The sequence below is a fragment of the Cherax quadricarinatus genome, chromosome 32 (genome assembly GCF_038502225.1).
Source record: "Cherax quadricarinatus isolate ZL_2023a chromosome 32, ASM3850222v1, whole genome shotgun sequence".
In the NCBI taxonomy this organism is placed as follows: domain Eukaryota; kingdom Metazoa; phylum Arthropoda; class Malacostraca; order Decapoda; family Parastacidae; genus Cherax; species Cherax quadricarinatus.
The window spans coordinates 17,381,041-17,393,557 of NC_091323.1; the positions used below are offsets into that span (position 1 = coordinate 17,381,041).

Here is a 12,517-nt window from a genome sequence, read left to right on the forward strand (position 1 = left end):
TACCAGTGAATTTGCCCTCGTCTGCTTCACCTGACGTTACTATATAAGCGCCAGGATTCTTTCTTCTGCTTCAGAATCTCCACGACTATGGTGCTGTTCGCACCTACTCCTAGGTTGAGGGACTGATTACCTCATCTTCTGTACATAGTTCTACTGTCTTCAAGTTATGTCCTAGAATTTGTATTGATAAAGCCACTGGATGGCGAAACGTCTACAATAAAGATACCCAGATGTTGCACATGTGTCTTACTCTCATCTTGTCGGTATTATATACCATTCGTACACAAAAACAAACTTACTTAAACTGCAGCATGTCCAGAACAAGGCGCTGCGCTGGGTGCTTGATGTCAGATGGGAGGACTTCGCCACAAGCGAATCTCTCCATGCCCAATTAGACATCCCTGCGCTGAATCTGTACTGGAAGACGCTCAGTGACAGACAGATAGACAAACTTGAGACACGACATGACTACTGGACCTCTCTCCTTGCCGAAGACATTCGCAGACCCACAAACCAACACAACCTTTTCTACTCCTTGCATGATCCTGCTCGTAACCCTATTTACAAATGACCTTGGATTCTATGACAGGTACCATTCTCTGACCCACGTTCGCCTTAGCTATTGGGTTAAGACATGGCTCAGTTCTTCACTCCTCTAGCGCTAAACGTCGCATGTCCCTTCCTTCCCGCTCACCCCACCGGAGTCCCAACAGAAGAGCCTGAATTTCTCTTCTCAATATCTGTCCCACGATCGCCTTCGCTGCTGGGTTAAGCCCTGGCTCTATTTCTACGACTAAGAACACTCCTCTCCAGCACTATTCTTCGTCTGTCCCGTCTTCCCCGCTCATCCCATTTGGGATCTTACCTGAACTTTCGTTCGTTCGTTCGTTCCTATGCTGCACATTCTACAAGATTGATGGACTGAACACATCGACTCCAGGCTGAGGGACTGATTACCTAAAACTCCTCCTCTCCTTACACCTTTCTACTTTGTATTGGACTGATGAAGCCACTGTGTGGCGAAACGTTTCCTCAATAAAGATTCCCATATGTTGCATAAGTGTCTCAATCTTCGACATACTACTATATAGAAAGCCGCTTGTTATGCTGAGCATTTCGTGAAAATTAGGTCAGTTTTGTCCCAGGATGCGACCCATACCAGTCGACTAACACCCAGGTACCCATTTTACTGATGAGGAAATAGACAACCTATGTAAAGGAACATGCCCAATGTTTCTATCCTTACCGGGAATCGAACTCGGACAGTTACTCTATACATCGTGAGCTTCTTAAAAAAAAAAGAATGGGTCATTAGCGCTGGTGTTGATGGAGTGCAGATGTGTTTGCTCAGAGAGTAAGACGTCTGAGTCTGCCAGTATTTAGGCCTGAGGTCCACTTTATCTAAGTCGAGAATCACCCGTTCCCGTTCCTCTTTCTCGAGAAAACTTTGTTTCCTTTCTCATTCCCGCCCAGATTTGGCCAATATTTCTCTCCTGGACTCCCGTGTGGTAGATTATTATTATTATTATAATCAAAAAAAAGAAGCGCTAAGCCACAAGGACTATACAGCACCCCGTGTGGTAGAGTTCTAGAAAGTGAGTCTCAGTGGCCCTGAGTGACCACCAACAACAACAAGGTCTCATCACTCGTGCAGTTATCTGTAGGAGAGGATTTCTGCAGACACTTCTGCTCCAGCCTTCGTTGGGTGTGGACGTCTCTCTCTCGCCTGAGTATCAGTGACAAATTTCCCCCGTTCTCACTGGGACGCTTGTCCTCATCTATTTTGCCCTGTACATCGGCTTACTTTTAACCAGCTCCATTTTTTTCCGCTCTGCGGATAATTTTTTAACGGTCTTTGGTGGGAAGCCGGTTACTGAACTCAGGTGGGGGTTTGGGCGTCCCTCTCTGCTGGGGCTTGGCAAGGGGGTCCACCAAATCTAATTGAAACTTCAAGTTTCTATCTCTATTTACAAAGAAACTTTTGTTCATTTTCTCTCATCGCCCAGCCTTGTGCAACAATTTTTCCTCTCTTCCTCGATTTTTCCATCGAGAAACCAGACTCGATACGGCTTATGCTGTCAGTGGCCCTGATAAACCCAACAAAGAAGAAGAGGATTTCTGCAGAAATCGTCGGTGTGGACGTCTCTCTCTGGCCTGTGTATCAGTGACAAATTTCTCCCATTCTCACTGGGACGCTTGTCCTCATCTTATTTTGCTTGCTGGTCAAGTCGCAGGAGGCGCATCTCTCATCAGTTAAATTGTAGCTACCACCATTTATCCTCTGCGGATAATTCTTCAATGGTTTTGGTGGGGAGTCAGTACTGAACACAGGTGAAGTGTGTGCGTCTCGCTCTACTGTTGGTGCTAGCAAGGTGTCTCCACCTGGTCTGTTGGGTAACTTATAACTCCTGTTTCTAGTTACAAAAGGATTCCTGTTCCTGTTCTTTCATGGCTTAGCTGTAGACAATATCTCTCCATATACCAGGAAGCAGAGCACCATACTGTGTAAAACTGTCAGCGGCCTTTACAAATATAATAAAAACTACAAATATCCTAAAGAAGGACTACAAGTATCCTTAAAAACTACGAGTATCCTAAAGAAGAACTACAAGTATCCTAAAGAACTACAAGTATCCTTAAAAACTACAAGTATCCTAAAGAAGAACTACAAGTATCTTAAAGAACTACAAATATCCTAAAGAAGAATTACAAGTATCCTAAAGAACTGCAAGCATCCTCAAGAACTACACGCATCCTCAAGAACTACAAGTATCCTAAAGAACTACAAGTATCCTAAAGAACTACAAGTATCCTAAAGAACTACAAGTATCCTAAAGAACTTCAAGTATCCTAAAGAACTACAAGTATCCTAAAGAACTACAAGGATCCTAAAGAACTACAAGGATCCTAAAGAACTACAAGGATCCTAAACAACTACAAGGATCCTAAACAACTACAAGGATCCTAAGCAACTACAAGGATCCTGAACAACTACAAGGATCCTAAACAACTACAAGGATCCTAAACAACTACAAGGATCCTAAACAACTACAAGGATCCTAAACAACTACAAGGATCCTAAACAACTACAAGGATCCTGAACAGCTACAAGGATCCTAAACAACTACAAGGATCCTAAACAACTACAAGTATCCTGAAGAAAAAAAAAAAGAAAAATTACAAGTATTGGGAAGAATAATTGAATATGGAGATGTGTGATATCGTCAGCATGTGTCAGGTGTGCAAAGAAGTTGCCTCGAAATACAAATGTCCCAAGTGCAGGATAAAGTAGTAAGTACATATATACATATATATATACATACATATGCCCCAAAATCTGGAATTCATTACCAGAACATACTAAGGTAACCTGGCCTGAAAATTAATTTAAGACTCTTCTAAAAAACCACTTACTCACCCAGGACTAAATAATTAACACACAATATTTAACATTACCAATAATTCTCCCAATTACTTAAATCTTAAAACGTCAAGACAACATATAGTAAACTGATCGTCTTGTTTGTTATACATTGTAATGTGACAAATTTGTACAACTATAATGCTTCAATATCGAAATGTTCAAATTTCATTGTTTCAAATACACTCAATTGTACTTCATATTGTAAATTGTTTACTGAAATTTCTACAACTGAACCTTTCATTGTTTGTTAATTTTAAGTTAATTTTAAGCCTGCCCATAATACTTTGCATACAAGGGGCTTTTGGCATGTACACCCAACTAGTACTATAATTCCTTGTACAACTATGTATCATGTCCAAATAAACTATATGAATATATATGAATATATATGAATAGTAGGTTGGTAGACAGCAACCACCCAGGGAGGTACTACCGTCCTGCCAAGTGAGTGTAAAACGAAAGCCTGTAATTGTTTTACATGATGGTAGGATTGCTGGTGTCTTTTGTCTGTCTCATAAATATGCAAGATTACAGGTACGTCTTGCTACTTCTACTTACACTTAGGTCACACTACACATACATGTACACATTTATTTATACACACTCATCTGAGTTTTCTTTGATTTTATCTTAATAGTTCTTGGTCTTATTACTTTTCCTTTTATATCCATGGGGAAGTGGAATAAGAATCTTTCCTCCGTAAGCCATGCGTGTTGTAAAAGTCAACTAAAATGCCGGGAACAATGGGCTAGTAACCCCTTTTCCTGTAAAGATTACTAAAAAGAATAAGAAGAAAATTGTCAAAGTGGGAAGTCTGAATGTGCGTGGATGTTGTGCAAATGATAAGAAAGAGATGATTGTGGATGTTATGAATGAGAAGAAACTGGATGTCCTGGCTTTAAGTGAAACAAAGCTGAAGGGGGTGGGAGAGTTTCAATGGAGAGGAATAAATGGGATTAGGTCAGGGGTTTCAAATAGAGTTAGAGCTAAAGAAGGAGTAGCAATAATGTTGAAGGATAAGCTATGGCAGGAAAAGAGGGACTACAAATGTATAAATTCAAGGATTATGTGGAGTAAAATAAAGATTGGATGTGAAAAGTGGGTTATAGTAAGCGTGTATGCACCTGGAGAAGAGAGAAGTGTAGAGGAGAGAGAGAGATTCTGGGAAATGTTGAGTGAATGCGTGGGGAGTTTTGAATCAAGTGTGAGAGTAATGGTGGTTGGGGATTTCAATGCTAAAGCGGGTAAAAATGTTATGGAGGGAGTAGTAGGTAAATTTGGGGTGCCAGGGGTAAATGTAAATGGGGAGCCTTTAATTGAGCTATGTGTAGAAAGAAATTTGGTAATAAGTAATACATATTTTATGAAAAAGAGGATAAATAAATATACAAGGTATGATGTAGCACGTAATGAAAGTAGTTTGTTAGATTATGTATTGGTGGATAAAAGGTTGATGAGTAGGCTCCAGGATGTACATGTTTATAGAGGGGCAACCGATATATCGGATCATTATTTAGTTGTAGCTACAGTTAGAGTAAGAGGTAGATGGGAAAAGAGGAAGGTGGCAACAACAAGTAAGAGGGAGGTGAAAGTGTATAAACTAAGGGAGGAGGAAGTTCGGGCGAGATATAAGCGACTATTGGCAGAAAGGTGGGCTAGTGCAAAGATGAGTAGTGGGGGGGTTGAAGAGGGTTGGAATAGTTTTAAAAATGCAGTATTAGAATGTGGGGCAGAAGTTTGTGGTTATAGGAGGGTGGGGGCAGGAGGAAAGAGGAGTGATTGGTGGAATGATGAAGTAAAGGGTGTGATAAAAGAGAAAAAGGTAGCTTACGAGAGGTTTTTACAAAGCAGAAGTGTTATAAGAAGAGCAGAGTATATGGAGAGTAAAAGAAAGGTGAAGAGAGTGGTGAGAGAGTGCAAAAGGAGAGCAGATGAAAGAGTGGGAGAGGCACTGTCAAGAAATTTTAATGAAAATAAGAAAAAATTTTGGAGTGAGTTAAACAAGTTAAGAAAGCCTAGGGAAAGTATGGATTTGTCAGTTAAAAACAGAGTAGGGGAGTTAGTAGATGGGGAGAGGGAGGTATTAGGTAGATGGCGAGAATATTTTGAGGAACTTTTAAATGTTAAGGAAGAAAGGGAGGCGGTAATTTCATGCACTGGCCAGGGAGGTATACCATCTTTTAGGAGTGAAGAAGAGCAGAATGTAAGTGTGATGGAGGTACGTGAGACATTACGTAGAATGAAAGGGGGTAAAGCAGCTGGAACTGATGGGATCATGACAGAAATGTTAAAAGCAGGGGGGATATAGTGTTGGAGTGGTTGGTACTTTTGTTTAATAAATGTATGAAAGAGGGGAAGGTACCTAGGGATTGGCAGAGAGCATGTATAGTCCCTTTATATAAAGGGAAAGGGGACAAAAGAGATTGTAAAAATTATAGAGGAATAAGTTTACTGAGTATACCAGGAAAAGTATACAGTAGGGTTATAATTGAAAGAATTAGAGGTAAGACAGAATGTAGAATTGCGGACGAGCAAGGAGGCTTCAGAGTGGGTAGGGGATGTGTAGATCAAGTGTTTACATTGAAGCATATATGTGAACAGTATTTAGATAAAGGTAGGGAAGTTTTTATTGCATTTATGGATTTAGAAAAGGCATATGATAGAGTGGATAGAGGAGCAATGTGGCAGATGTTGCAAGTATGTGGAATAGGTGGTAAGTTACTAAATGCTGTAAAGAGCTTTTATGAGGATAGTGAGGCTCAGGTTAGGGTGTGTAGAAGAGAGGGAGAATACTTCCCAGTAAAAGTAGGTCTTAGACAGGGATGTGTAATGTCACCATGGTTGTTTAACCCTTTGAGGGTTTTGGTCGTACTAGTACGTCTTACGCGTAGGGGTTTTTGACGTACTAGTACTCATAAATTCTAGCGGCCTCAAATCTATTGGGAGAAAGCTGGTAGGCCTTCATATGAAAGAATGGGTCTATGTGGTCAGTGTGCACAGTCTAAAAAAAATCCTGCAGCACACAGTGCATAATGAGAAAAAAAAAACTTTTACCGTTTTTTTTTTAATAAATCAGCGACTTTGCAGTGTATTTTCGTATGGTATTTATTGTTGTATTCTAGTTTTCTTGGTCTCATTTTATAGAATGGAAGACATATTACAGAAATTGAGATGATTTTGACTGGTTTTACAATGAAAGGTGCCTTGAAATTGAGCTCAAAGTAGCAGAAATGTTCGATTTTTACCAAACTTCAAAAGTAAACAAATCGTGCCGAGCATGCAATACACGTCAACTGGTGAGTCTAATATTCTTTCACAAGTGCACCAATAATATTTATACCATTTTTTACACTAATGCAGTAGTCTGCATAACAGTAAATCTTATATTTTTTGTGAGAATAAAAATTCAAAGTGGAAAGAAAAAGAATATAAGAGGGGCCTTGAGACGTGACTAATGACTAGAGGAAATGTCATTTTAGTGCCAGGAATGTCTTTCTTGTTTATTCTGGACCCTATTCGGAAATTGGCATCTTTTGAAATTTGTGTGAAATTGGCAAAATTGCTAAATTCTGACCAATGTACTGGATAGTTGAATTTATAAATGGGTGGTTTCTTGCACTCATTCGATAGAAAAAATGGAGTTCTAGCGGAATATTCATGTTTTTTGTCGACTAGTACAGTGAAATTGGCCGAAAATGGGGCTCAAAGTGGGCAAAATCGCCGATGCGTAAACATCGCCGAGACCGCTAACTTTGCGAGAGCATAATTCCGTAAGTTTTCTATCAAATTTCAAACTTTTGGTGTCTTTATGATCGGGAAAAGATTCTCTATCTTTTCATAAGAGAAAATAATTTTTTTTTTTTTTTAAATTTGGCCGACCCTGAGAACGAGTTTCGGAGAGGGCCTGTCGACCCTCAAAGGGTTAATATATTTATAGATGGGGTTGTAAAAGAAGTAAATGCTAGGGTGTTCGGGAGAGGGGTGGGATTAAATTATGGGGAATCAAATTCAAAATGGGAATTGACACAGTTACTTTTTGCTGATGATACTGTGCTTATGGGAGATTCTAAAGAAAAATTGCAAAGGTTAGTGGATGAGTTTGAGAATGTGTGTAAAGGTAGAAAGTTGAAAGTGAACATAGAAAAGAGTAAGGTGATGAGGGTATCAAATGATTTAGATAAAGAAAAATTGGATATCAAATTGGGGAGGAGGAGTATGGAAGAAGTGAATGTTTTCAGATACTTGGGAGTTGACGAGTCGGCAGATGGATTTATGAAGGATGAGGTTAATCATAGAATTGATGAGGGAAAAAAGGTGAGTGGTGCGTTGAGGTATATGTGGAGTCAAAAAACGTTATCTATGGAGGCAAAGAAGGGAATGTATGAAAGTATAGTAGTACCAACACTCTTATATGGATGTGAAGCTTGGGTGGTAAATGCAGCAGCGAGGAGACGGTTGGAGGCAGTGGAGATGTCCTGTCTAAGGGCAATGTGTGGTGTAAATATTATGCAGAAAATTCGGAGTGTGGAAATTAGGAGAAGGTGTGGAGTTAATAAAAGCATTAGTCAGAGGGCAGAAGAGGGGTTGTTGAGGTGGTTTGGTCATTTAGAGAGAATGGATCAAAGTAGAATGACATGGAAAGCATATAAATCTATAGGGGAAGGAAAGAGGGGTAGGGGTCGTCCTCGAAAGGGTTGGAAAGAGGGGGTAAAGGAGGTTTTGTGGGTGAGGGGCTTGGACTTCCAGCAAGCGTGCATGAGCGTGTTAGATAGGAGTGAATGGAGACGAATGATACTTGGGACCTGACGATCTGTTGGAGTGTGAGCAGGGTAATATTTAGTGAAGGGATTCAGGGAAACCGGTTATTTTCATATAGTCGGACTTGAGTCCTGGAAATGGGAAGTACAATGCCTGCACTTTAAAGGAGGGGGTTGGGATATTGGCAGTTTGGAGGGATATGTTGTGTATCTCTATACGTATATGCTTCTAAACTGTTGTATTCTGAGCACCTCTGCAAAAGCAGTGATAATGTGTGAGTGTGGTGAAAGTGTTGAATGATGATGAAAGTATTTTCTTTTTGGGGATTTTCTTTCTTTTTTTTGGGTCACCCTGCCTCGGTGGGAGACGACCGACTTGTTAAAAAAAATATATATATATATATATACATATATATATATATATATACATATATATATATATATATATACATATATATATATACACATATACAGTGGACCCCCGGTTAACGATATTTTTTCATTCCAGAAGTATGTTCTGGTGCCAATACTGACCGAATTTGTTCCCATAAGGAATATTGTGAAGTAGATTAGTCCATTTCAGACCCCCAAACATACACGTACAAACGCACTTACATAAATACACTTACATAATTGGTCGCATTGGGAGGTGATCGTTATGCGGGGGTCCACTGTATATATACACACATATATATATACACATATATATATACACATATATATATACACATATATATATACACATATATATATTCATATATATATACATATATATATGTTGTGCAGAACATGTAAAACTGGTCAGTTAGCAAGAACTCATTTAAGTCCTTTCAAAAATTTTCTCTTATATGTTTAAAGGTACATTTTTTTTCATTAATGTTAATGTAAAAATTTTTAATTTTGCACCAAAAGAATCTTAGGAAACTTACCTAACCTTATTATAACAAGAACAATTTATTTTAGCCTAACCCAACTAAATATATTTTAGATTTGTTTATAATAATTTAATACCAAACAAACACAGTGAAATATATTTTTTTTGTTAGGTTCAGAATGATTTTTTGCGAAATTATTGCATACACAAATTTTCGCTTCTCCTGTATGGCAAGATGAGCCTTGCTATTTAAGCCAAGATCGCTAGTTCTACATATTTGCCCCCCCCCCCACACACAGAGGCCGTGGAATAGCCTAGAAAGTGATGTACTGGAGGCGGGAACCATACATAGTTTTAAGCAGAGGTTTGATAAAGCTCATGGAGCAGGGAGAGAGAGGACCTAGTAGCAGTCAGTGAAGAGGCGGGGCCAGGAGCTATGACTCGACCCATGCAACCACAAATAGGTGAGTGTACACGCACACACACACACACACACACACACACACACACACACACACACACACACACACACACACACACACACACACACACACACACATCACCAGCAGCCAACATGGTTTCAGAGATGGGAAATCCTATGTCACAAACCTACTGGAGTTCTATGACATGGTGACAGCAGTAAGACAAGAGAGAGAAGGGTGGGTGGATTGCATTTTCTTGGACTGCAAGAAGGCGTTTGACACAGTACCACACAAGAGATTAGTGCAAAAACTGGAGGACCAAGCAGGGATAAAAGGGAAGGCACTGCAATGGATCAGGGAATACTTGTCAGGAAGACAGCAGCGAGTAATGGTACGTGGCGAGGTGTCAGAGTGGGCACCTGTGACCAGCGGGGTCCCACAGGGGTCAGTCCTAGGACCAGTGCTGTTTCTGGTATTTGTGAACGACATGACGGAAGGAATAAACTCCGAGGTGTCCCTGTTTCCAGATGACGTGAAGTTGATGAGAAGAATTCATTCGATTGAAGACCAGGCAGAAATACAAAGGGATCTGGACAGGCTGCAGACCTGGTCCAGCAACTGGCTCCTGGAGTTCAATCCCACCAAGTGCAAAGTCATGAGGATTGGGGAAGGGCAAAGAAGACCGCACACGGAGTACAGTCTAGGGGGCCAGAGACTACGAACATCACTCAAGGAAAAAGATCTTGGGGTGAGTATAACACCAGGCACATCTCCTGAAGCGCACATCAACCAAATAACTGCTGCAGCATATGGGCGCCTGGGAAACCTCAGAACAGCATTCCGACATCTTAATAAGGAATCGTTCAGGACCCTGTACACCGTGTACGTTAGGCCCATATTGGAGTATGCGGCACCAGTTTGGAACCCACACCTAGCCAAGCATGTAAAGAAACTAGAGAAAGTGCAAAGGTTTGCAACAAGACTAGTCCCAGAGTTAAGAGGTATGTCCTATGAGGAGAGGTTAAGGGAAATCAACCTGACGACACTGGAGGACAGGAGAGATAGGGGGGACATGATAACGACTTGCAAAATACTGAGAGGAATTGACAAGGTGAACAAAGACAGGTTGTTCCAGAGACTGGACACAGCAACACGGGGACACAGTTGGAAGCTGAAGACACAGATGAATCAAAGGGATGTTAGGAAGTATTTCTTCAGCCACAGAGTAGTCAGGAAGTGGAATAGTTTGGGAAGCAATGTAGTGGAGGCAGGATCCATACATAGCTTTAAGCAGAGGTATGATAAAGCTCATGGTTCAGGGAGAGTGACCTAGTAGCGACCAGTGAAGAGGCAGGGCCAGGAGCTTGGACTCGACCCCTGCAACCTCAACTAGGTGAGTACACACACACACACACACACACACATGCACGCACGTACGTACGTACGTATGTCAGAGTGGGCACCTGTGACCAGCAGGGTCCCACAGGGGTCAGTTCTAGGGCCAGTGCTGTTTCTGGTACTTGTGAACGACGTGACGGAAGGAATAAACTCCGAAGTGTCCCTGTTTGCAGATGACTTGAAGTTGATGAGAAGAATTCATTCGATCAGAGACCAGGCAGAACTACAAAGGGATCTGGACAGGCTGCAGACCTGGTCCAGCAATTGGCTCCTGGAGTTCAACCCCACAAAGTGCAAAGTCATGAAGATTGGGGAAGGGCAAAGAAGACCGCAGATGGAGTACAGTCTAGGGGGCCAGAGACTACAAACCTCACTCAAGGAAAAAGATCTTGGGGTGAGTATAACACCAGACACATCTGAAGTGCACATCAACCAAATAACTGCTGCAGCATACGGGCGCCTAGCAAACCTCAGAACAGCAATCTGACATTTTAATAAGGAATCATTCAGGACCCTGTACACTCACACACACTCACACACACACTCACACACACACTCACACTCACACTCTCACTCTCACTCATACTCTCACTCACTCACTTACTCTCTCACTCTCTCACTCTCACTCACTCTCACTCACTCTCACTCACTCTCACTCACTCTCACTCACTCACTCTCTCACTCTCTCTCACTCTCTCACTCTCTCACTCTCTCTCTCTCTCTCACTCTCTCTCTCTCTCTCTCTCTCTCTCTCACTCTCACTCTCTCTCACTCTCACTCTCTCTCACTCTCACTCTCTCTCACTCTCACTCTCTCTCTCTCTCTCTCTCTCTCACTCTCACTCTCTCACTCTCTCTCACTCTCTCTCACTCTCTCTCACTCTCTCTCACTCTCTCTCACTCTCACTCTCTCTCACTCTCTCTCACTCACTCTCACTCACTCTCTCACTCTCTCACTCTCTCACTCTCTCTCTCTCTCTCTCTCTCTCTCTCTCTCTCTCTCTCTCTCTCTCTCTCTCTCTCTCTCTCTCTCTCTCTCTCTCTCTCTCTCTCTCTCTCTCTCTCTCTCTGGCATGCCAAATAGGTGCCCCATGCCCTGGTGGCTAAAGCTCTCTCTTCACACAGCGAGGGTCTGGGTTTGATTCCCAGCGAGGGTCTGGGTTTGATTCCCAGCGAGGGTAGAAACATTGGGCATGTTTCTTTACACCGGTTGTCTATGTTCCCCATCAGTAAAATGTTGACCTTGGTGTTAGTCAACTGGTCTTGGTTGCATCCTGGGACAAATCTGACCTAATTTGCCCGAAATACTCTGAATAAGAAGCGGCTTTCTATTAGTAGTATGTCATTGATGTCAGCTAGGACTGTATATCTTGTACTCATACTTGCAGAAATATATTGTTATTATTATTATTATTATTATTATTATTATTATTATTATTATTATTATTATTATTATTATTATTATTATTATTATTATTATGATAGGTACAACTGGTCAGTTAACAAGAACTCATTTAAAATTAAGTCCTCTCTAAAATTTTCTTTCTTTAAAGTTATATTTTTTCATTTACGTTAATGTAAAAATTAAAAATTTTATACCAAAAGAACCTTAGAAAACTTACCTAACCTTATTATAACAAGCA

General features: G+C 41.0%; 1 protein-coding gene across 1 annotated transcript in view; it reads left to right on the forward strand.

The window, feature by feature from the left end:
* Positions 1-1,596: 1,596 nt before the first annotated feature.
* LOC128690305 (zinc finger HIT domain-containing protein 3) overlaps positions 1,597-12,517 on the forward strand; it is a 50,941-nt gene continuing 40,020 nt past the window's right edge. Inside the window, exon 1 of the mRNA XM_070090485.1 lies at positions 1,597-3,291. Coding sequence (XP_069946586.1) covers positions 3,206-3,291 — 86 coding nt within the window. The 5' untranslated portion in view covers positions 1,597-3,205. The remainder of the gene's footprint in view (positions 3,292-12,517) is intronic.